Source organism: Trichosurus vulpecula, chromosome 7, assembly GCF_011100635.1.
Source record: "Trichosurus vulpecula isolate mTriVul1 chromosome 7, mTriVul1.pri, whole genome shotgun sequence".
Taxonomy (NCBI): Eukaryota; Metazoa; Chordata; class Mammalia; order Diprotodontia; family Phalangeridae; genus Trichosurus; species Trichosurus vulpecula.
Genome location: NC_050579.1, coordinates 22,696,474 through 22,720,336, shown reverse-complemented (window position 1 = coordinate 22,720,336; position 23,863 = coordinate 22,696,474). Strand labels below are relative to the sequence as shown.

At 49.7% G+C, this 23,863-nt stretch overlaps 1 protein-coding gene across 1 annotated transcript; it reads left to right on the top strand.

Annotated features, from left to right (window-relative positions):
- The first annotated feature begins 760 nt into the window (after positions 1-760).
- On the top strand, positions 761-21,901 carry RFC2 (replication factor C subunit 2). Its single transcript, XM_036765898.1, has 11 exons — positions 761-981; positions 2,153-2,222; positions 3,406-3,447; positions 4,022-4,128; positions 5,840-5,941; positions 6,999-7,099; positions 18,040-18,197; positions 18,372-18,437; positions 20,350-20,430; positions 20,777-20,890; positions 21,524-21,901. The coding sequence occupies exons 1-11, from the start codon at positions 875-877 to the stop codon at positions 21,632-21,634; spliced, it is 1,059 nt and encodes a 352-aa protein (XP_036621793.1). The 5' UTR covers positions 761-874; the 3' UTR covers positions 21,635-21,901.
- The last annotated feature ends 1,962 nt before the right edge of the window (positions 21,902-23,863 follow it).

Genomic DNA, 23,863 nt, shown 5'->3' with positions numbered 1-23,863 from the left:
CATCCCATTCACCCTCCTCATTTCTTGAATGTACTTAGCTGTGTGTTGTCTACCCCTTTAGACTGTGAATTCCCGAGGGCCCGGATTTTTTTTTTTTTTACTTTCTTTGCACCCCCAGCACTTAGCAAAGGCATGGAATAAGCATCAGGGAAAAAAAAAAAACAAAAAACTTGTTTACCCACTGATGGAAAGGCAGCAGACAAACAGAAACGAAGCTGATGGACACACAGGAAGGCAGATAGATACACAGACAGGCTGACGGACTGAAAGACACACAACAGGCTGCAGGGCAGGCCCCCCCCCTTTTTTTTTTGCAAGTGTATGTGTTTTTTGTGGGGGGAGTATCTAAAAATAAACAGAAACTTTTTTCAAAAACGATTTAAATATTTTTTTTGTATCACCTTAATTTCTTTCCCTATATAGCCATCTCACTGTGGCCCCACAGAAGCATTCCTAAAAACAAAGAATTTTTTAAAAAGACATTAAAAAGCAGGTGAGCGAATTGAACCACCAATGGAGCGATCCATACCCAGAGTCCCCCACCGCGGCAAACGATAGGTGCGACACGTTTCTCATTGGGTGGACACGTTTGCCTTTACACACTCTCTCTCTCACTCTCTCTCTCTCTCTCTCTCTCTCTCTCTGTGTCTCTGTCTCTGTCTCTCTCTCTCTCTCTTCTCCCTTCCCCCTCCCTTGTTTCCTCCCTCTTCACGCCCCGCCCCTTTCTCCTCCCTCTGTTCTCCAGCGCGCAGGCGCAGAAGGGGGCGCGGCCTGCGCTTCGGGCGCGCACTCTCCGGCGTCCGGGAGGGGCGGGGCGCGCCTGGTGGCGTCAACACGCCGGCCCAGCCGGTGGCGGGAAGGGGCCTCGCTAATAATGGAGGTGGAGGAGAATGGAGCTGCCCCTGCCCCTGCCCCAGCCACAGGCTCGGCCCCGGCTTCAGCCCCTGGCAAGGCCCCCGGGACTCACTACGAGCTGCCCTGGTGAGCGAGGGCCGGGGCCGGGGTGGAGGGACCCCGGGGAGAGGGGACGAACATCCTTCAGTCAGTCAGTCAGCAAACACGCATTGATTCAGCGCCGTTGTGTGCACAGCTGTGGGCTGGGCCCTGGGGCCGGGGTGCAACAACCCCAGCCTGCAGGGCTCACGCAGAATCCAGTGCCCTTGTACAGAATGTTCAGGAATACAAGAAAAAAGGGGGAGGGGCAATCAGGAAAGGCTTCTGGTAGGAGGCTGCCCTGAAGGAACTCGGGGGTTTTACGGGTGGGGTGAGGAGGATGGCATTCCTGGCAGGGGTCACGGGCTGGGCAAAGGCTAGGAGATGGGAAATGGAGGGCCAAGGGCCAAGGTGGACGGCAGGCAGGGAATGTGTGGGGAGTGGTCAAAGGCAGGAGTGGGGGAGTGTGGCCTTGGAACCACCTTTAGAATTACTAGAGCTGGAAGGGACTTCAGAGGTGATGAAGCCCATTTTACAGGGGAGGAAACTGAGGCCGGGAGGGAAGGAATCTCGCCAAGGCTCTCCAGCCGGTGAGGGTGGGTTTGGGTGGATCTGTTTGCCCCCAAAACTTCACGTGCCTTTGATCCTGCATATCACTTGGTGTTCCCCCATTAGATGGTGAGCTTCCTGAGGGCAGGGACTGTCTTGTCTGTATCCCCAGAGCTTAGCCCAGTAACTGACGTATAGTACGTGTTTAATAAATGTTTATTAATAGTTAACACCCGGTGTTTATTACTAGTTATTATACATAGTTACAATATATCATTATAATGTATATCTTCTAGGCCAGGTCCTGTGCCAAGCCCTCCACAGTTATCTTCCCATAGTGGGAGGCGGGTAAATGCGGGTACTTACCCCCATTTTGCAGATGAGGAAACAGAGACAAACTGAGGTCAGGTGACTTGCCCAGGGTCCCCCAGCTAGGAAGCGTCCGAGGTGCGATCATTGCCCCCTTTTAGAGATGAAGATGTCAGACTTCAAACCCTGTTCCAACAAACTCCGTGCTCTGGACCTCAGTTTCCTCATCTGTAAAATGGGGGAGTTGGACAGAGGACCCCAGAGGTGCCTTCCTTCTGACTCTAGACCTATGAGCCCATGAGTGGGAGCATGACGACATGCAATCATTTTAAACAGGTCTTTTTTTTTAATTTTTGGACAGGGTCGAAAAGTACAGGCCGATGAAATTGAATGAAATTGTGGGGAATGAAGACACCGTGAGCCGCCTGGAGGTGAGGCCCGTGAGGGAGGGTCTCCAGGCGAGGCTGTCTCTGTTGTGTGTCACTAGCGGACCTTGACCTGGGCAGGGGGAGTTGGATGAAGGCGGCCCTCGGGTGTTTGACAGGCTCGTTGTTGTCCTCACCTTCTTGTTATGAGCGCACTCCTCCAGAGGGTTCACATTTTTGAGTTCAAAATTCTCTCCCTCCCTCCTTCCCCTCCACCCCTCATTGAGAAGGAAAGCAATTTGATATAGGTTATACACGTGCAGTCATGTGAAACATATTTCCGTGTTAGTCATGTTGTAAAAGAAAACATAGACGCAGAAAAAGAAAGAAAAAGTTGCTTCAGTTTGCATTCAGACTCCATACGACCGTTCTTTCTCTGGGGATGCGTAGCATTTTTCATCGTAAGTCCTTCAGAATTGTCTTGGATCACTGCATTGCTGAGAAGAGCTCAGTCCTTCACAGTTGATCGTTGCACACTGTGGCTGTTGCTGTGTGCAGTGTGCTCCTGGTTCTGCTCATTTCACTCTGCATCAGTTCACGTAAATCTTTCCAGGTTTTTCTGAAGTCTGCCTGCTCATCCTTTCTTATAGCACAGTAGTGTCCCATCACAGTCGTGTACCACAGCTTATCCAGCCATTCCCCAGTTGGTGGGCATCCCCTCGATTTCCAATTCTTTGCCACAGGAGTATTTTTAAACACCAGCTCCACTGTGCTGAGTCCTGTGCTTAGGTGCTGGGGATCCAAAGACAAGGTCAGGCCAAGTCAACACCATTTATTTTTACTAATAGGTTTTTATGAATGACTTTTGGGTTTTTTTCTAACATGCATACATAAATAATTGTTGATATATCGTCTATAAGATTTTATTCCCAATCACCCGCTTCATTTCTTACCTTGGGTGCATTGATGTTGTCTGTGCAGAAGCTTTTCAGTTTCATGTAATCAGAAGGACCTCTCTTATGGTCTGTAACTATCCCTATCCCCTGTTTGGTTGGGAATGCATCCCCACTCCCACCCCTGAGCATTTATTAAGCCACCTACTGTGTTTCAGGTGTGCCCTCATTCATTCAGGAATGCTGACTTGGTGCTGGCATGGTCCTGGGGTAGATAGGGTGGGTAGGACGGGCTCAGCCCCTGACCCTTGGGAGTCTGTACCCTAACTGGGTGAATTCTTATTTTTTCCCCATAGGTCTTTGCAAGAGAAGGAAATGTGCCCAATATTATCATTTCTGTAAGTATTGCCTCTTGGGCCGCTTCAGTTTCATTTTCCTTTAAATGAAGCCAAGAAATCCCCATGTGAGTCCGTGGGCATTTATTAAGCACTTGCTGTGTACTGGCTAAGCCCCCACAGGCACACCTGGAGCTGTCTTCAGGGGACTTAGGTTATGGTGGGTGAGACAGTGTATGGGGAGGACATGCTCTGAAACTTGGGGGGGCCTGGGAGATTCTGGCAGAATGTGGGATTGGAGCTGAGCCTGGAAGGGAGCCAGAAGGGAGGGAGAGAGTTCCAGGAGTGTGGGAAGATCCACCAGGGCTCTTACTCTGACCCACCACTCAGGGAGAGGGGCAGGACAGGGCCAGGCGTGTTGCTGCCCTGAACTTCAGTGTCTTCATCTGAAAAGTGGGCTGGGGATGCCCTGCAGCACTTCCTGCCCAGGGTCACCTGTGAGGCCACTCACTGGGTCGTGACCTGGACTGTCCAGGGGGTATGTAAGTGACCTTTGGGGTGGCCTTCAGGAGGGATGGAGGGAAGGGCAGGGCTCCTTCTGATGCCTTGAAGCACTCATGGGAGAGTCTGTTTCTAGGGTCCCCCAGGGACTGGTAAAACAACCAGTATCCTGTGCTTGGCGAGGGCCTTGCTGGGCCCCTCCCTGAAGGATGCTGTGCTGGAGCTGAATGCCTCCAATGACAGGTGGGTCCCAGCCCCTCGGCAGCGCCAAGAGTTGGCACCCTGACACATGTGTGGCTTTGCCCTTTAGACGTAAAACATTGCTTATTTGCCCCCCACCTTTTTTGTGGTTGCCCCCTAGTTTATGGGAATTAATAAAAGTAAGGAATTATAAAATGTGGGCCTATGGAACCCAGACTGTCTTTTTTTTCATATTACAAATTTATTTTATTTTCAATTCACAGAAAAAAATAAGCATTTCCCTAACATAGTACAATAAAAAAGATGATTGCAAATGAAACTGCAAATCTACCATATACAACTTGCTGTTCCCTCTAAATATGTAAAACTATCGTATACATTTCTTGGGGTTCTTTTGCCTTTTTTTCTTCCCTCCTCCCCCCGCCCCACCCTAGAGATGACTGCCATTAGACACAAACAGGTGTATATGTGTAAAATCCTTCTATGTACACTTCTTTTTATCAGTTCTTTCTCTGGATGTAGACAGCATCTCTTTTTGTATGTCCTTCATTTTAAATTTGTGCATTTATGACAGTCAAAACGACTTAGTCTCTCGAAGCCATTCCTCCAACAACATTACTGTTACTGTACAACGTTCTCTTGGTTCTGCTCACCTTGATCTTCATTTTGTGCAAGTCCTTCCATGTTTTTCTAAGACTTGGGCTCATCATTTCTTACTGAACAGCAGGATTCCATCACCATCATACAGCACCGCTTGTTCAGCTGTTCCCCAGTTGATGGGGTTCCCTGCAATTTCCAGTTCTTTGCTGTAAGAGCTGCTATAAACTTCCCATTCATATTCAAAGTTAGAATTAGTATTTGGGGATTTCCCTCCCATCTTATTTTTACTCACTATTTTCTTTCTCAGCCTCTCTTTTTACCCTATCCCTGTTTCCTTATCTTCTCCCACTCCTCCAAGAGTGCCCCCCCATCCCCTCCCACACAAAGTCAGCACACACTCTCTGCACGCTATACATGTTTCATAAGTTCCTTTGTGAGTAATCCTGGCATTTGGAGCTAGAAGGACCCAGCGGTCCTCCTGGACAGGGGATCTTCACCTTGGTTATGTCCTGGCCCCCTTTGGCTGTGTCTGGTAAAGCCTATGGGCCCCTTCTCAGTCATGGTTTTAAATGCATCAAATCCATAGGATTACAAAGGAAACGGATTATATTGAAATACAATGGTCAAAAAAATTTTAAAAACCAGTTCATGGAGCCCACGTTAAGAACCCCCAGTGTATCCAACCCCTGCCCCCTTGTTTTACTGATGAGGAGAGAGAGCAGGGCCTCTTGGTCCCTAACTGGAAAGAACTCCTGCCTTCTTCCCTCAGAATTTGACTTTGAGGCGGGCAAATCCTTGCTGTTTTGTATCACACATGAGAATGGCTCCTTTATAGAAAGCAGCCGCATAGAATCCTTTGCTTGGAGGTCCTTCATTGGATTGGGACAGCCTGCTTTGGGAGGCTGTCGTGACAAGAATGGGGGGGGGGGGGGCGGCGGTTTGGAGGCCCTAGTCAAGCGTGCCAGCTCTGCTGCTGTCAGCCTCAGTTTCCTCGGCCTGAAAATGGGGACCAGACCAATCCAGGAGGTTCAGTGGAGGAAGCACTTTGGGAGGGTTTCCTGGGCGGGTCAATCGTTGCTGCTGGTGGGATGGGGCCTTGCTGTTGATCTGTTTGCCTTGGGAAGGACCGGATGATTCGGCTTTGTCATTTCAGGGGTATTGATGTTGTGAGGAATAAGATCAAGATGTTTGCCCAGCAGAAGGTCACCCTCCCCAAAGGCCGGCACAAGATCATTATCCTCGATGAAGCAGACAGGTGGGATGGCCGGGTCTCTCTCCAGAAGCTGGCACAGGATGGCGTTTGGCCTCAATTGCTGAGTCGTTTGTGGTGTCCCTAAAATGGGGGGTGGGGATGGGAAGCCAGCCTTTGCCCTTTTGGGGGGTTTACTTCCCAAGTCTTTGAAAATCTATTTGGCAGGGCCCGGGCCTTAACCCTTATTTTTGGTTGATGGAGCGGTCATTTGTTAGATGACTCATGAATACTTTTGTGGGTTTGTGTGTGAATACTGGCCACCTCGGCCTGATGAAATCTGAATGAGGCTTTATATGGGAGTGCCAGCTCAAGCATAAGCTGGATGCCCGCTGGTGGCCCCAAGTTTTCGTAAGAATACTGGGCAGCCCCCACATTGCCTGGCTAGGCCTCCAGGAGACATCCTCCAGAGTTGTATGTCTTGGAGGAGCAGAAGGAAGAACTGAGGAATAACCGTGAATGTAAATGGGCCTGACCTAATTGGCTATGTGAGATTGCTCCTTGTGGGACCGTTCTAGAAAGCCAGAGCTGCTGAGCCGGGGGTCTGGGAATGGGGGTCCTGGAACTCGGGTGGGAAAAGGTGGTGTCTATTTTATTAACCTGGAACGGAAGTGTAGCATTTCTTCCAGTAACTGATGTGGGCAGCAAACGTTCTTCTGAGAAGGGCCGGGGGCTTCACCAGACTTGCCAAAGAAGCTCAGCCTCGGGCTCGTTCTCTTCTCACATGTCTGGGGAGGGGAGCTCACTCCTCTGACCCACTGTCCAGGCCCTCAGACCTTAGAGATCCAGTGCATAGATTTAAAGCTGGAATAACCTTGGAGATCCTTGAGTCTAGCTCCTTTGCCTTATGGATGGGGAGACTGGGGTGGCAGGAGTGGGGGCGGGCCTTGCTTGGCTCCCACAGCTAATCTCTGCATTTGCCTGAAACTTCGGGTCCTCTGCCCCCAGTCGGGGCTGCGTGGCCTCCTGGAGGGAGGAGCAGCCTACCTGGGAGGGGGTGCAGTAGCCGTGGCCCCTTCGCTCCCGGTGCCACATGATCCACTGAGTGCTGTCTCCCTCCCAGCATGACCGATGGAGCCCAGCAGGCCCTGAGGAGGACGATGGAAATCTACTCCAAGACGACGCGCTTTGCCCTTGCGTGTAATGCCTCGGACAAAATCATAGGTGAGGACAGGCGTGGAGCCCCTTCCTGCTTCTGCCTGTGGCCGCCTTGGGCTGTGAATGGAGAGCTGGGGCGGGGGGGGGGGGGTGGCTCTGGGGGAGCACCACCCCTGCCACTGACACCTGAGGAAGCCAAGGCTCAGAGGAATGAAGGGTCACGTGGCTGGATTTGAACCCAGGTCTTCCTGACTCCCCAGACCGATGCTTTTTCTCCACTGCACCCCAGTTCCTGCCTGTCCTCCTGGAGGCCCTCGCTCTCAGTTAGAGTCCCCCCTCTCGGCCCTCTCTGTAGCTTTGCCCTCTCTGTTCCTTCCTCGCTGGATGCCTTCATCCTCATTGCCCTGTCTCATTCCCAGCTCCTATGTCTGTGAACCTTTAATCCCACCTCTGCCACAGGCGTCGACCCCCCAGCTCCTCTGGCACACGCCACCTACAGGCAGCATTTCACGTGTTCACCCCCTCTTGTTAGCGTGGCATGTGCCTTTGCTTGTGCAAGGGCCCCTGCTGCACAGAGAGCCTGCCTGTGGGCCTGTGCCCCCGCCAGCCCGGCCCAGCGCCTCATGGTGGCAGGGCTCGTGCACTAGCTACTTATTAGTGTTTTGAGACTGCAGAGACTAATGCAAAGACATCTGACTTTGCCAAAAAATCAGGCTTTCCAGTCGCCTGGCAGCGTGTTGGTGCCGCCGTGTATCTTGCCTGCTAAAGGAGTGTAATTAAATGCAGAGATTTGAGGGAATTCGAGGTTTTACAGGGATCATTCCCCACCAGATTGCCGCAGACGTCATTTCTGAAATGGTCATTTTAGTCTGGACATTAGCCATGACCGCTAAGGGAGGGCCGCTTGCTTGGTAGCAATCCTTAGCTCCCTGGGGTTTAGAATATAAATAAAGTTACTGCATCATACTTGGCCTGTGCAGAGATCTCGAGCCCGTCAGATGCCGCCGGGTTCAGCAAACGCGGTGCGTTCACAGGCTCGCTGAGTCTTCTCCCCGTGGCTGCTCCCAGTTGTAAGCAGGGAGATAATGCTCAATATCCCGTGCTGTTGGTGATTTCACGCCTTCATTTCTGCCTCTGTCGTGTGCCGGCATCGTGCTCAGGGCAGGTGGCGAGACCCAGACGGAAAGGTCCCAGGCCGGCCATCTAGCAGGGAAGAGAAGCAGATGCATCCAGCCGGGGCACGTGCCAGAGTGTAGACACGATGGCTTCACCATCATCACCATTATAACAGTGTTAGTAGTGAGAGCTGGAGGGTTATAGAGTGCTTGGTGGTGGTGAAATGCTTTCAGCGGGTCGTCTTGTGGGAGCCTTCACGACTCCCCGCCAGTGGCCTATTAGCATCCCCATTTACACGTGAGCTAAACCAAGATTGGGAGGGGTTATGGTGACCTGTCTAAGGTCACACAGCTAAGTGTCTGAGGCAGGAGCCTAACTCAGGCCTTCCTAACTCCAAGCCCAGGACTCTGCCCACTGCCCTGGGGAGCTCAGACCCGCCAAGCAGATTTCATAACCCTTTGGGCCTTTTTTTGAGAGGAATAAATCATTGGGTCAGCAAGTCCTTGTGAAGAGAGATAGTGTCGATGGGTGAGTGAATGATACATTCGAGAAGTTTTGACTGTTGAGTCGTTTCAGTGGCGTCTGACCCTTCATGACCCCGTGTGGGGTTTTCTCAGCAGAGACACTGGAGCAGTTTGCTATTTCCTTCTCCAGCTCATCTGACAGATGAGGAAACTGAAGCAGACAGGTTGAGTGACTTGCCCAGGGTCACCGTCAGTGAGTGTCCAAGGCCACATTTGAACTCGGATCCTCCTGACTCCAGGCCTGGCGCTCGGTGCACTATGGCGCCCCCTAGCTGCTTACTACGGGCTCACACTGTGCTGGGAACCGTGACCACAAATACAAAATCAGAAAATACTCCCTACCCTCAAGGAACGTACATTTTGGTGGCTGTTGTTGGATTTTATTTTCATTTATTTTAAAAAATGTGTCCTGATTATATTTTCCCTTAGTAAAGAAATCCATCTATCCACATTGTTAGCAAAGCAGAAATCAGAGAAAGTTTACATAGGAGAACAGCAAGGTAACTCAGGTCAAGCAAGAAAGAGAATCCCGGATTGTAGCCGGGGAAACCGTCTGGTGCCTGCAGCTCTTGGGCTTGTGTTTGATGCCTCTGCTCTAGACTAGAATAACCCAGAGAGGATTTACTTAACTCTTCGTGAATTAGAGCTTCGATAAGAAACAAAGGCCAGTCTTCTTAATTCTCCTGGTGCTGTTGTAATGGTAGGGCCCTAGGGCTGAGGAAACAGAGGGAAGGGGTGTGAACAGACCCAACAAATGACAAGTGAACACTCTGTTTGGCATTCGGAGCCCCCCTTGTTGTAGCCTAGCCCCCTGCTGCCTTCCCCAATACATACGCTTAGTTCCAGTGACCCTGGCCTCCTTGTCGTCCTACTCTGTCTCTGAGCTTTGGGCATTCTCTCAGGCCATCCGCCATGCCAGGGACACTCTCACTCTTCTGCTCTGACCACCAACCTCCCTGGCTTCCTTTAAATCCTGATTAAAATCCCACCTTCTTCAGGAAGCCTTCCCTAACCCCTCTTAATTTTAGTGCCTTTGCTCTGTTAATGATTTCCTCTTTATCCTGTGTAGTGTCTCACACACACACACACACACACAGCACACAGTTTGCGTGTAGGCTCCCACATTCGATTGTAAGGCCCCTGAAAACAGGGACTGTCTTTGGCCTCTTTTTAGGCCACAGTGTTTTGCCTGGTGCCTGGCACTCAATAAATGTTTATTCAGCGATTGATTGACTAAGGAGACCTGAAATAAAGTACCCCATCAGAGAAGTGTGGGTTGACCAAGCAATGCACATCCCAGTAGGGCGGGGCTCCCTGCCCCCTTTGGGCACATTCTAGAGTTTACCATGTGCAGAAGAAGGTGAATTAATTTTTCATGAAGAAAACCTGACTGAGTATATAACCTTTTTTTAGTCTTAAACAGTTAAATTTTTAGTAGGACGTTGCCAGATACGTTATTGAGACGCTTGATTGTGTCCCACATCATTCTTGGGATAATTTTCTTCAAGAGACACCCAGATGTTCTGTTCTACTTCTGGTTTGTTTCTGGCTTTGGCTCCGGTTCAGAACAGGATGGAGAAGCCTGCTCCGTGGACGTAGATTGTCATGAAAGGAAGCCTTGGGAGCCGGTGTAGGAGGATTGGGATATGCTTCTATGGGGCTCACCCGACATTTTGGAACTTGATGGGTTGGAGATCGAGTTGAGTTTCTGGTTATGTGGAGCGCACGTCTTCCACGGGTTCACTGGCTTTGATTTGTTTTTTTTTTTTAGCTCAAAATGAAAAGGATTTTGTGTCCTCGTTCATTTGGCTTTGATCAGTAGGAATCATTCCTTCAGTGTTCTCTTGAAAGTCTTTCACATGGCCTAGAACACTCCCTTTTTCCCTCCCTGACCCTCCTCCTCCTCACAATTTTCTGTCTAATATACAATTTAAAAAAAAAAACCCTAATATTACTGCTTTGAGAATATTTCAATAGGATAATATAGTTATTTATCATATAGTTCCCATATCCCCCTGACCACCAGCTTCTTTGTTCTCCTATAACAGGAGGGGACAACTCATATGGGGACCGGTGACCAGAGAATGATGTTTTGGTTCGGAGAGTTAGAGGGATCGGGCAGAGAGCCAGAGGGCAGTAGATTGACACACTCACTCCAGTGATAGTGACAACATTGATTTGATTTATGGGCCCAGAACTGGAAATTAGGGGAGGGGGAGGGAAAGGCAGATGATTGTAGTTCCCATGAGTACCACAGACTCAAACAAGCAGAAAATCGAAATCTGGGTGGTTTGGGCAATGATTGCTGTAGGAGATCAGAGGAGAGTGATGGGGCTGGCGTGATAGGGGAAAACTTTATTGAAGAAGAAGGGACTACAGAATTCCAGGCTTGGAAGGGACTTCAGAGGCATCTGGCCTAACCTGGACGTGAGAGTTTCCACCCAGCCTCCTACCCAGCAAGTGGTTCACCACCATGGGCTTGAAGGTTTTAAGTGAAGGAGAGCTCACCACCTTCCATGGCGCCCTGGCCCACTTTTACAGATTTCTGGTTGTTGAGTTTTCCTTAAGTTGAGCTGAAATCTGCCTCTTGTGGCCTCTCTCCACTGGTCCTTGGGCCTCCCCTTGGGGCCAAGCAGAGGTGCTCCTACGTCCCTCTTCTATACGTCAGATACCTGAAGCCAGCTAGCTCTTGTCCCCCAACAAGCCATTTTCATTGACCTGTCCTGTCATCTAGCCTATGGCTCATCGTCTTGTTCACAAGAATTGAACAAATGCTCTGTTAGATAGTGGGTTAGCTCTCTGAGTCAGTGACCCCGGCGCGGCTCAGCCTGAGCTCATGGTGGTGGCTGTGCTCTTTTCTCATTTCTCACAAACCAGCCCGTGGTGAAGACAGCCTAGAACGTCTCCAGGAGTCAAAGCCGAGCTCTGGTTTAGTGTGTGTAGATTCCACTCTTTTTTTTTTTTAAATCAGAATGCCATCTGCCCATTTCAAGTTCTGCTGTATGTCTGGGATTCTCTTATCTTCCCAGGTCACCGACACTGGCTCAGCTATCATTCCCTCTGCTTTTTTCTCTTTTAAAAAATATTTACTTTTTTATTTTAATTATAAACTTAAAAAATATAAACTATAACACAGGCAGCAGTGGGGCCCAGACCTGTGATTTCATTGATATGGGGAACTCTGGGTCAGGGAAATCCTCTCTCCTGCTGTGGCTCAGTCCCTCTTCTAATGGTTTCAGAGTGGCCTAAAAGATTCACCTGCTGGCCATGTCTGCAAATGAGTATCTCACCCAGCTCTTCAGTCCCTCAGCCCCTCTGTCAGGAGGTAGAAGCATGCTTTGTCGTCTTCGTTGCACTGATTGTGTCCTCTCTTTGGGAGATGTTTTCCTTCATGTTACTGTACGTGTGGTTCTCCGCCCTTCATTCTGCAGCAGCTCATACAGCTCTTCCTAGGTTTCTCTCATTTCTATGGGGCAGTGGTATTTCATCTCATTCAGATACTGCTCTCCCCCATTAATGAGCAGCCTTCCCTTACCCTGTTTTTTTGCTACAGCAAAACCTGCTGCCATAAATGTTTGGACACATAGGCCATTCCCAGGCTGTGACCCCTTTGGGCTGTACCCAGTACAATTTCCATTCTTCTGGAACGTCATTTGCCTGGGCCTGGTCCCTTGAACTCATAAAGGGCAGCTGGATGCCCGCTCACCTTCTTGTGCCCCTGGGGCGCGTTGTCCCTCTGAGCCATTTTTGTTCTGTCCTTTCTTAGGGATCAGTCGTGGCAGAGAAAAAAACACAAAATAGGAATCGAGCCTCTCTTCCTTCCCTCCATTACCCTCATCCGTTTGTCCCAAATATCCATCCTCATTCTCTTCTTTCACCCAGCACTCATCAAAAGCCCTTTTTGTTTTTCGGAGCATCATTTGCAGAATTCAGATCATCCTGAGCTCAGTGCTTGGGTCAGTATTTTGCAGTCATTCTTATCTTGTGCTTGTCCTCCATTACGTTTCCATGCTTCAGACTTTTATAAAACCCTGACTTTTACAAACATGAGCCAGGTCGGTGTGAGCACCGTCCACATCTTCAGACGTCCCCTTTTCCTTCCTCACTGGAAGGAACTTCCTCAGATTTCATTCTTGAGCGTTTCCCATCCTTCTCGGGCTCCCTTCCCTTCTAGAATTTCTTTGGAAATTCACTTCCCAAATTTAGATTGCCTGTAAGACCGTCTGACTTTTCTGTCACAAATTCTAGGTGGTGCGGTGCTCTCCTCAGAATTGTCATTGTAATGTCTTCTCAACAACCAGTTCTTCCTTGGTTAGAGTCAGCCCAGTATCCTGTCCCCCCATCCCTTTTTTTCAGCGGAGAAGGTTATTGTATAATGGAGAAACAGGGTCGTGGGCTGTGACTCAGGTGATTCCAACTCTGGGCAGCGTCCGAAGCCTGGAGTGAGTCAGACGCGGGAAGCCGCCGTTTTGGCAGGCTGCTTCCACGGGGTGACTTCAGCCGCATCAGCGTTGTATAGCTCGCTTGCAGCCTGCCTGATCTGACGTTCGTTGGCCTTGACGCCGCGGTTGTCGTTGATTTTCTCCATGGCAGCATCAGTATTCAGCAGAGATGTAATAGTGGCACAAAGATCAAGCCTTTTCCTCTTAGAGAGGAGCTCACCGGTGGTACTGGGGTGCTTAGCGTTTGGACTTTCTTCTTTTCTGTGTCTCATTTGCCTTCAAGGCCTTGGACTTGCCTTCTCTCTACAGGGAACGGCAGCTCCCTTCTTCATCTTTGGCATCATCTGGGGGAAAGGCCAGAATACCGTTTCCTTTTCTCCTTTAAGGGATGAAATTGTCACCAAAGCAAGTAAAAAAATGTATCAGCTGCTTTACTTTTGGCAAAGAGAGAGCTTCTCCAGATGCTCAGGTAATTGTGGTTGCTACTTGGGCCTCCGTCATGCTTCCAAGACCGGCTTGTCATCTCTTGTCCTTCTCCCTTGGCAGTTTCTGCTGCCTGTCACATAGTCAGCCATTTACTCCCCTGACTGTTATTTCTGTTTCTCCTGTTTCTCCTCATCCTTACATTTTCTTAGGGGAGTCCACATGTAAGTAGTTACATAAAGATAGATTCACAGGGGTAACGTGGCCGTACCAATGGTGTGGAGAATAGAGAGCTTCAGTAACCCAATCTCAGAAGTTGAACGAGCCCTACACGAGCTTCCCAAGAAAAGCTTTCAAGACCAGATGGATTTGTAAGGGAATTTTATCAAACGTTTAACGAACGCTTAATTCCAGTACTACAAAAGCTATTTGAAAAAATTGGAAAAGGAGGGGTCCTGTCAAATTTCTTCTATGACACAAATATGGTCTTGATACCTAAACCAGGGGGAGTCAAAACAGAAAAAGAAAACTATAGACTACCTAATGAATATCAGTGCAGACACTTTAAATAAAATATTAGCAAGAAAACTCTAGCAATGTGTCGCAGAGATTATACTCTGACCAGGTTGGATCTATACCAGGAGCACAGGGTCGGTTCATTATTGTTGTTCAGTCATGTCCGACTCTGACCCCATCTTGGGTGTTCTTCACAGAGATCCTGGAGGGGTTGGCCATTTTCTTCTCCAGATCATTTGATAGATGAGGAAACTGACACAAACAGGGTTAAGTGACTCGCCCAGGGTGACACAGCTAGTCAATGTCTGAAATCCTATTTAACTCAGGAAAACTCATCTTCCTGACTTCAGGCCTGGCACTCTATCCACTGCACCACCTTGCTACCCTGGTTCATTACTGGGAAAGCTATAAATATAATTGACCGTATTAATAACAAGAACACAAAAATTATATGATTGTATCAATAGATGGAGAAAAAGCTTTTGACATGATACAACACCTATTCCTGTCTTACTAGAAAGTTAAAAATGCTAAAAAGCCTAAGAAGGAATGGATCCTTCCTTAGTATAAGCACTATCTATCTAAAACTTAGAGCCAGCATTATCTGTAATGTGAGTAAACTATAGGCCTTTCCAGTAAGATCAGGGGCACATCAAGGATGTCCATTTTCACTATGTCCATTATTATTTTATTAGTAATTATATATAAAATAATAATACATAATAAAATCTTAGCGCTAGAAAGTCTAACTGTAATGATAAAACAAAAAAAAATGAGAGAATAAGTCTAGACAAGGAAGAATCAAAATGACCACTTTTTGCAGATGGTGTGATGATTTAGTTAGAGAACCCTAGAAAGGTAACTAAAAATGTAATTGAAATAATGAACACCTCATCAGAGTTGCAGGATAGAAAATAAACTCACGTAAATCACCATGTGTTACTAATGGGATCCAACAGGAAGAAATAGAAAGAGAATTCTGTTTAAAATAATTGCAGAAAGTATAAAATATTTGGGAGTCTCTTTGCCAAGACACACATAGGAACTATATGAATACAACTATACAACTCCTTTTTCACGAGTAAATATGGAGAAGTAATTAGAGAAGTAGTAATTGCTCAAGCGTATGCCGAGCCAATGAAACAAAGATGGCAATACTCCTTAATTTGTGTCATCAGTGTCATATCAGTCAAACTACCAAAGGTTACTTTACAGAGCTAGAGAAGAAAATTTATTTATGTGGAGGCAGAAAAAGCCAAAAATCTCAAAGGAAATAATGGGGGGAGGGGGGAAGTGGGAAAGAAGGGGATCCGGCAGTATCTGATCTCAAACTATACTGCAAAACAGTCATCATCAAAACAGTTTGGCAATGGCTCAGAATTAGAGAGGTCGATCAAGGAAACAGATTGGGTTCACAACATACAAAAGCAAACAAGCGCAGTGGCCTAGTGTTTGATAAACCCGAAGATCTCCTCTGTTGGAGAACTCACTAGTCACAAAAACTGTTGGGAAAACTAGAAAGTCTCAGTCTGGCAGAAACTAAACCAGTATCTCACACTATACACCAAGATAAGCTCTGAATGGACACATGATTTAGACATTTAGAGCAGTGTCACAAATCAGAAGATCATAGAAGAAATTACCTGTCAGATCTAGGGATAGAGGAAGAGCTCATGACCAAATGAGACAAATTCACAGGGAATAAGATACTTTGTATACATAAAATTTTTAAAAGTTTTTATGCAAACAAAAAATCAGTTCAGCTAAAATGAGAAGAGAATCAGGTAATTGAGGGGGAAAAAAATCTTTGCAGCAAGTTTCTCTGATAAGGTCCCATTTCTGAGATATATAGAGAATTGATTTAGATTTATAAGAAAAAAGCCATTTCCCAATTGATAAAGGGTCAAAAGATATGAGCAGGCATTTTTCAAAGGGAAATCCAAGCTATCACTAGCCATATGAAAAAATGCTCTGAATCACTAATTAGCAAAATGCACATTGAAACAACTGAGGTACTCCCTTCCAACCATCAGACTGGCTGATAGGACAGAAAAGGAAAATGACAAATATTGGAGGGTATTGGTGGAGTTGTGAACTGATTCACCCATTTTAGAGAACAATTTGGAACTGTGCACAAAGGGTTATAAAACTGGGTATACTCTTTGTTGTTTTGTTTTTTGCAGGGGGGGAAGGCAGGGCATTTGGGGTTAAGTGACTTGCCCAAGGTCACACAGCTAGTAAATGTCAAGTGTCTGAGATCAGATTTGAACTCAGGTCCTCCTGATTCCAAGGCTGGTGCTCTACTCACTGTGCCATCTAGCTGCCCCTGGGTATACCCTTTGACCCAGCAATGCCACTACTAGGTCGGTACCCCAAAGATATTTTTTAAAAAGGGGAGGGTGGAAAAGACCTACTTGTACAAAAATATTTATAGCAGCTCCTTTTGTGGGGGCAAAGAATTGGAAATTGAGGGGATACCCATCAGTTGGGGAATGGATGAACACGTTGTATATGATTGTGATGGAATATTATTGTGCTGTAAGAAATAGCGAAGAGGGTGGTTTCAGAAAAACCTGGTAAGATTTAGATGAACCAGTGGAAGTGAAGGGAGCACCTCCTTACAGAGGTGATGGACTCAGAGAAGGCCGCTAGGTGGCGCCAGAGTGCACAGAGCACCCATCCTGAAGTCAGGAAGACCAGAGTTCAAATGTGGCCTCAGACCAGAGGTTCCCAAACTTATTTGTCCTACTGCCCCCCCTTTCAAAAAAAATTGCTCAGCGCCCCCTGGAAATCTAATTTCTTTAGCCCTTTAATGTTTTTTTGAAATTTGTGTAGTTTCAAAAAAATATAAATATTTTTTAAAGAATGACATCTTAAATTTAATAATTTATTGTAAATTTGAGTTTCTTTTCCTGCATTGAAGTTTTGACGATGCAGTATTGCCTTGTGTAGCCATAATAGTATTGTATCGTAAACAAGTCATCCCACGCACATGTTCTTGCCGATGCAGGCTGGACTTACCGATGGTGCGAGACGCACTCACCTGCCAACACCTGCTTGTTAAGACCTGTTGGTGGACTTGACCGTAGATGGTTATAACTTGCATTTTGTGTGTTTATTTGGAAAATAGTGTAATCACCACGACTTTAATTCTTACACAACAGATGAAACATGTGCGAAGGGTTTTTTCAAAATTTTCTTACAGTCTCTTTTTTCCTTATGATTTCACAGCCCCCTTGTTTTTATTCAGTGCCCCCCAATTGCACCTGAGGCTACTACCGCCCCCTGGATTGTTCCAGTGACTCCAGGGGCCGGTATTGCCACCTTTGGGAACCTCAACCTGAGACACTCACTAGCTGGGTGACCCTGTTTGCATCATCTGTAAAATGGGGTAACAGTGGCATCTACTTCCCAGGGTTGTTGTGAGGATCCAAAGATTGCTGCTGTCCAGGGGCCTCTGAAAGGGTCCTTCCAGCCCCCAGCTCCCTGTGAGCAGGCAGAGATGGACTGCCACGGTAGAGGGAGACCCCGTGGTAGAGCTGGGAGGGGGCTCAGGACCAGGCCTCCAGCAGTAGAGTCACTGCCCTGCAAGGCAGGGTGTTCAGGAGGGGCCTATGATGTATGTACAGGGTGGCCTAGGGGGGCATGGGAAGGGATCCCTGAGAGTCTGACAGGAATCTGGAGGTCACGGGCATGTCCAGCCCAAGTCAGCTGAGGGCTCATCATTTTTAGGCATTTGAGTTTGACCAGAACGTTCTCTTCCCCTTTTCCAAGGGAAACCAGACTTATCTTGGGTTAGGCCTTTCATGTCGCGTATCGGTCAGTGTTGGTGAAGTGCCTTTGTTGGTTCATTCATTCATTCCCGAGACAGTGCCTAAGGGCTGATGAGCCGGGGCTGCCAGGTGGGGGTTCCAGGAGGGACAGGAGGAAAGAGTAGAGCCACAGCACCCCCACTAATGCCCTGTCCCCCTCCTGTCTCTCTTAGAGCCGATTCAGTCCCGATGTGCTGTCCTTCGGTACACAAAGCTGACCGATGCCCAGGTGCTGGCGAGGTTGATGACCGTCATTGAGAAGGAGAAAGTGGAGTACACGGATGATGGGCTGGAGGCCATCATCTTCACAGCCCAGGGAGACATGCGGCAGGTACGAGTGAGAGCTTCTCCGGCCATTGGCGCCGGGCTGGGGAGGGGGCCCGGAGGTGGGTTTGGCGGCAGGCCCAGAGGGAAGCACTTTCAGCCCCGAATTTGAGAAGGGTTCTCAGGGAGAGCCTTGATCTCAGAGGACCTTTTCAGTGGGGTCCCCTCCCTTCCCCCACAGGCCCTGAACAACTTACAGTCCACCTATTCTGGCTTCGGCTTCATCAACAGTGAGAACGTATTCAAGGTAAGACAGCCCTGTCTGGCAGGAGTTATCGCCCCCTCCCCTCAGCTCGCATTTCTCGGGGCCCTTCACAGAAAACATCCTGTGGGAGTTTCCAGTAGCACACTCACGTTTCCCTTCCGGAATGATGAAAGTGCAGAAAATTCGCCCCATTTCCTCCCATTCTCTTCTCCTCCCCACCTTTGGCTCTCCAGACTTGAGCTCAGAAAGCCATCGCTCAGGAAGATCAGCTTCCTCTTGGACAGTGAGGACACTACCCCAGACCAGGGGTATGAATTTAACAACCACTCGTAGCTTGTGGGCCAGATCTCGTCCCTGATCTGAATCTTCTCATCCCTCTTGTGGGGTAGAAATAGACCCCCGGCCCATCAGGAGGCCTGAGGGACAGACACATGGCTGCCTCTGGTCAGGCTGAGGGGTCCTGCATGAGCATCCTCTGGGGATGGAGATCAGAAGGGGCAGAGAGTGTCACCGAGTTATGTTGTCCTGACAGTTTCCTGGGCTGGGGGCTTCTTTGAGGACACCTCTCCTGTGACCCGTGGTGTTTGCCACCTGCTTCTGATTAGACCCCTAGGGTGGGCTGTTCTCTGAGGGCCCGGGGGAAGCTGGGTCAGCCCTCAGCCTTAGGCTTCTAGAGCAGAGGCAAGTCTTACTCCTTCATTTGACAGGTGAGGACACTTAGGCCCAGGCAGGTGCAGTGCTTGGTCAGAGGTCATCTGGGCAGTGTGAGGCCCCACGGCCAGGGCTCTCCTCATTCGGCACATAGAGGGCAGGTGGAGCAGGGTCCAGGGGAGAAGAGGCGGCTCATCCCCCATTAGAGACCGATGAGGGGCCGGCATGGGGGCGCTGGGCTGAACAGCGAGATGCCTCTGGGCCAGTGCTCTGTTCTCACCGGCCTTGGAAAGCTCACTGGCCAGCACAGCTCCACGTCCACAGCAGCTGGCTTGGTTCTGCTGGGCCCGAGCCTCCCATGTCCAGGGGCTGCTGGCCCTGTGTGCTTTCCTGGGGGGCAGCTCTGCTCACTGACCACTGTCATTCCCTGCCTTGGGTCACACTCTGTCCCTCCCGCTCCCCGAGAGCACCATCGTCCCCTGCAGCTGCCCTCCCTCCAGGCAGGCTCAGCTGCCCTTTGAGTTCTGCCCTGAGTCAGAGCAGGTGCCCGTCTTGTTAGCGATGAAGGGCTGGCATCTCCCTTGGCATCTCTCTTGGCGAGTTTTGTTTTAATCCAGGGATTCCTGTGCTTAAGATTCAGCAGCAGTATGGTCCAAAGGGTACGCTTGCTCTGGAGGCAAAGGCCCCGGGTTCAAACCTTGCCACAGATACTATGAGACCCTGGGCAAGTCACTGAACCTCTTTTTGCCTCAGTTTCTCTGCCTGTAAGATGGGAGTAGTAACAGCGCCCACGTCACAGGGTTGTGGTGGGAATCCAACGAGGAGACAGACTTGAAAGGGCGCTACGCAGACGCCAACAGATTATTATGGTTCAGTCCTCCCTGCGACGTGTGCCACCCGGGTGACCTTGGGCAGCGCACCTCCCCAGGTGTCATACCTGCGTGACCTTGGGCAAGTCAGCTAACCTCTCTGGGCCTCAGCTTCCTCATCTGTAAAATGTGGGAGACAAGACCGGATGAGCCCCGAGAGTCCCTCCAGCTCTCACTCTGTGAGCCACGAGCCCACGATTTCCTTCCAGTCGAGAAGTGCTCGATTGTGTTTAATGAGCTCTTTCTCACTTCTTTTGGCGATGCTTTTTAACCCGTGGGGATTCCGTGGCCCGTCTACCAGTGGCTGCGTTTGTCTCTGGATTAGGTGAACAGGGAAGCGAGACGGGTGCATTGATGGCCCCCGGGGGGCTGCCCCAGGGCCCCGCCTGGGGTGTGTCTGAAGCCCCAGCCTGCTCTGCTTCTGTTCGGTGCAGGTTTGTGACGAGCCGCATCCCCTCCTGGTGAAGGAGATGCTGCAGCATTGCGTGAGCGCCAACATCGATGAGGCCTACAAGGTTTGGCCCCCTCCCCCTTTCCCAGCTTTCCCTTAGGTGCCTTCTCCCCAGAAACATCCGAGGGGGCTGGGGCTGGAAACCTATCTGTGGCTGAGGATGATGAAGGACTTCCCAGAGGACCTGGCTCCTGAGGGCTGTGCCTGGGCAGGTGCCATCAGGCCTTGGCTAGAAGGTGTTGGGCATGTCTGGATGGGGATGGATTCCATGGAAATGGGCCCCGTGTCCCCACCTGCCCGGCACACTCTGCCGCTGTGGCCCAGTCGCCGCCAGGCTCATCTCCTCCTGCCCAGAAAGTCTCGGGTGCTTCCCAGAAGCCCCCAGTGGCCCATGTCTCCTCTCTGCCCAGATCCTCGCCCACCTTTGGCGTCTTGGCTATTCCCCAGAAGATGTCATCGGCAATGTTTTCCGTGTGTGTAAAACCTTCCAGATGCCTGAGTATCTGAAGCTGGAGTTTATCAAGGTCAGTGGAAACCTAGCAAAGTCCAGGCTGTCTGTCTCACAGTAGAGCTGTTAAAGGGGCCTGGGAACAGGCATCATCAGGACCCCCACCCCGGGGGCCAAAGGAGCAGCTCTTCCTCCTTCTGCCCTCCCCACATACACCTGAAGGGGGATGGGGTATGGGTGTGGGGCCCTGCCTGTGTAAAACTTGTCAACATCATGGTTATTTTTGCTGAACCTTTCCCCACTTTGTGTTAAGGGACAGTTCTTTGGGCAGGGCAGAGGAGAGAAACAGATAGCCACGCTTATTTAGCCTGTGGTTTTACTTCCTTTTTCGAACCTTAGTGTCTGTGACACATCTCATCACTGAAGCATTCGTAGTTTGGGGGCTGCCATGACCTCCAATACTTTCCCCCAGTTCTGTGTGACCCAAGGCCCAGGTGGGGCTCCCTTCCTCTTGTCAGACCCCCGTTCTGGGTGGGGTCTCTTGACACATGGCCTGGGCTCCTGTAGACCTACCAGGATCATGTTAGGAACTAGGCTGAGCTCCACTGAGTGTAGTCTGCCATGCTCAGGGGGTCTCAGCCCCCTGGCTGCTTTTAGGGGAAAGAAGCAATGAGAACCACCACTGACCAGATGGGAATGGGTCTTTCAGGAGATCGGATACACGCATATGAAAATAGCAGATGGTGTGAACTCTCTGCTGCAGATGGCGGGCCTCCTCGCCAAGCTCTGCCACAAGACCCTGGCGCCTGCAGCCAGCTAGAGAGCAAGTCTAGGAATCCATGTGTGGCAGGCACTGCCTCGGCTTTGGGCGGCCTTGGTGGGTCTGGGACCATGTCCTGTCTGGCTCTGCTCAGGGGACTCCAACTGAGGATTTTAACTTCACTGCGCATAGTTCAGGAGACAAGTACACAGTGTTTGCCCCAAAAGGAATATTGACCTTGAACTTGGGCCAGCCCTGATGAAGACCAGCAGCGTGGACTCCCCCTGCTTGTGTTGGAATGTTGAAAATAAAATATCGGAATGTGGAGTATCTTGTCTTTAGAAAGGCTTTCCTTAAATAGGGACTTCCCTTCTGCACACCCTCATCCAATTCCACAAACTTTGCAGATTGTGACCGGTGGTGTTCCTCATCCTCTCCATCCTCAGTTCGTCAGAAAGCCCAGAGGGGCTGGTGCAGTATAAGGTACAAGGCCAGCCTAACAGACCCTGCATATGAGAGCTGGAGGGAGTCCAGAGAGAACATTCAGCTCACTTCTCATTCTCAGGGACCAGAGGTGCTGTGTGGCTCCATTCTGTGCATTCACAGAAAGCATTTGCTTTTCATCTGCTATGTGTTTTTCAGCTGCAACCAAGTCTGAATGCCAATCCAGCTCCTTTTTTGAGTGCTGGATCCTTCCAAAAGGGCAGTGGCCTGAAATGTTTGTCCTCCCCAGTAAGAAAGAGGTACCAGCCTTCAGTGGAGGGACTGCTAGGGGCTCCCCAACCTGGAGAAATGCCAGACCCTCCTGGGAATAAGGAGTTAGTTCAAGCTTGGTTCTGTAAAAATCTAAGTATTGATGCCTTGTGGGTGCTTAGAAATATTTCTTGTTGAATTGAGTTCAGAAGCAAGGACAGGATGGAAGGGCTGAGGGATGAGCCCCTGGGGTCCCAGGCCTCCCTGCCCTGCTTTGTGACCCTGGGTAGGTCCCTGTGCTTCTCCATAAAATGAAGGGTTGGATTTGTTCTCAAAGGTCCCCTCCATTGACGTTTTCTGAGGTTTTGGTAACCTAGAAGTAATCACGCTATGGGTGGAAAATCTTCAGGTTCAGCCTTGTTTAGTGTAAAGCAAGGTCAGACTGCTCCTCAGCATCTGCTCTCCCTGACCTACTTAGGTTTGCTGAGGTTCATCCTGACTGATGACCTCAGCTCTGTTACCAGAGGAAGGGTGCTGGAGGCACATCCACACGAATGCACCCAGGCCACAAGCACGGCTGGAAAGTGGTGGGGATTGGGGGCAGCCTCTCCCAAGTCCCCTCCCTCAGCATTTTGTCCCCCATCGGAACATGTGGCTATTTCATACTCTGGATGGGTGCCATACGGAAGCCCTCCCCGCCTGAGAGGGCCTGGGCCAAGTCCAGAAAACGGACCAGAAGCCTATTGAGTACCTCTGCTTACCATCTGAGTGACAGGAGGTCAGAGCCCAAAGGAGCCTCGGGCCATCTGGTCCAACCCCTGCATAAGGGGCCCTCACCATGACAGCCGGAACAAGTGGTCATCCAGCCTGTCCTTGAAGAGTTAGCCCTGTGTGGCCCAGTGCTGCCTGGTGGGGGAGTCCTTTCTGGGGTGATTGCTGGGGGCTGTTTACACCACCTTTCTGACAAGACAGTTAGGAAGGCCGAGGCTGGCCACCGGGAAGTTTTGAGAAACAAGGTCTGAACTAAAAAGTGTCAGGCCAGACAACAGCCCTGCTCCTTCGGGCTGGGACGGAGCCTTGGACCTGGCTTCCTCGTGTCTCAGGCCGGGACGTGTGTAGGTGTGGCAAAGGGCATCACACCTGGGTTTCAATACCACTTTTAATTTACTTCTTTGTGACTCAAGAAGGCGTCATTTAATCTTTTTCAAGCCTTAGTTTGCTCATCTGTAGAACAGGGATGTTTTTGCTGCTGCCTACTATATGGATGTGTGTGATTTTTTATTTACATATTTCACGAGCAAGCACTGACTTGTGGATCCATTGACACATAAGCTTGCTTCTCCTCCTACGCGCCACCCCTGAAGCCCCCCAAAGCCTCCCCAGGGGAGGGAGGAGCCCTGATTCCTGAGGGCTCTGACAGGGGTGCACATTCTCTGGCTGGAAAAGCCATGAACGGTGGGTCCACAGTGTGAGGATCTGCACAGGCACATACGCATCCCCAGAGCATTGGCCACTGAGTCATGGCACTGGGGCTTGGAGGGGTGGTGATCGCTGTCATTGGAGGGGATTTCCCACACCCACAGAATCCTGGATTCT

What these genes read in the sequence shown, in the direction of transcription:
- RFC2 (XM_036765898.1), top strand. Translation starts at nt 875, where the DNA reads ATGGAGGTGGAGGAGAATGGAGCTGCCCCTGCCCCTGCCCCAGCCACA. An exon ending in CCCAGGGAGACATGCGGCAG is followed by an intron (nt 18,198 to 18,371) that starts GTACGAGTGAGA and finishes CTTCCCCCACAG; the next exon opens with GCCCTGAACAACTTACAGTC. An exon ending in ACATCGATGAGGCCTACAAG is followed by an intron (nt 20,431 to 20,776) that starts GTTTGGCCCCCT and finishes CTCTCTGCCCAG; the next exon opens with ATCCTCGCCCACCTTTGGCG.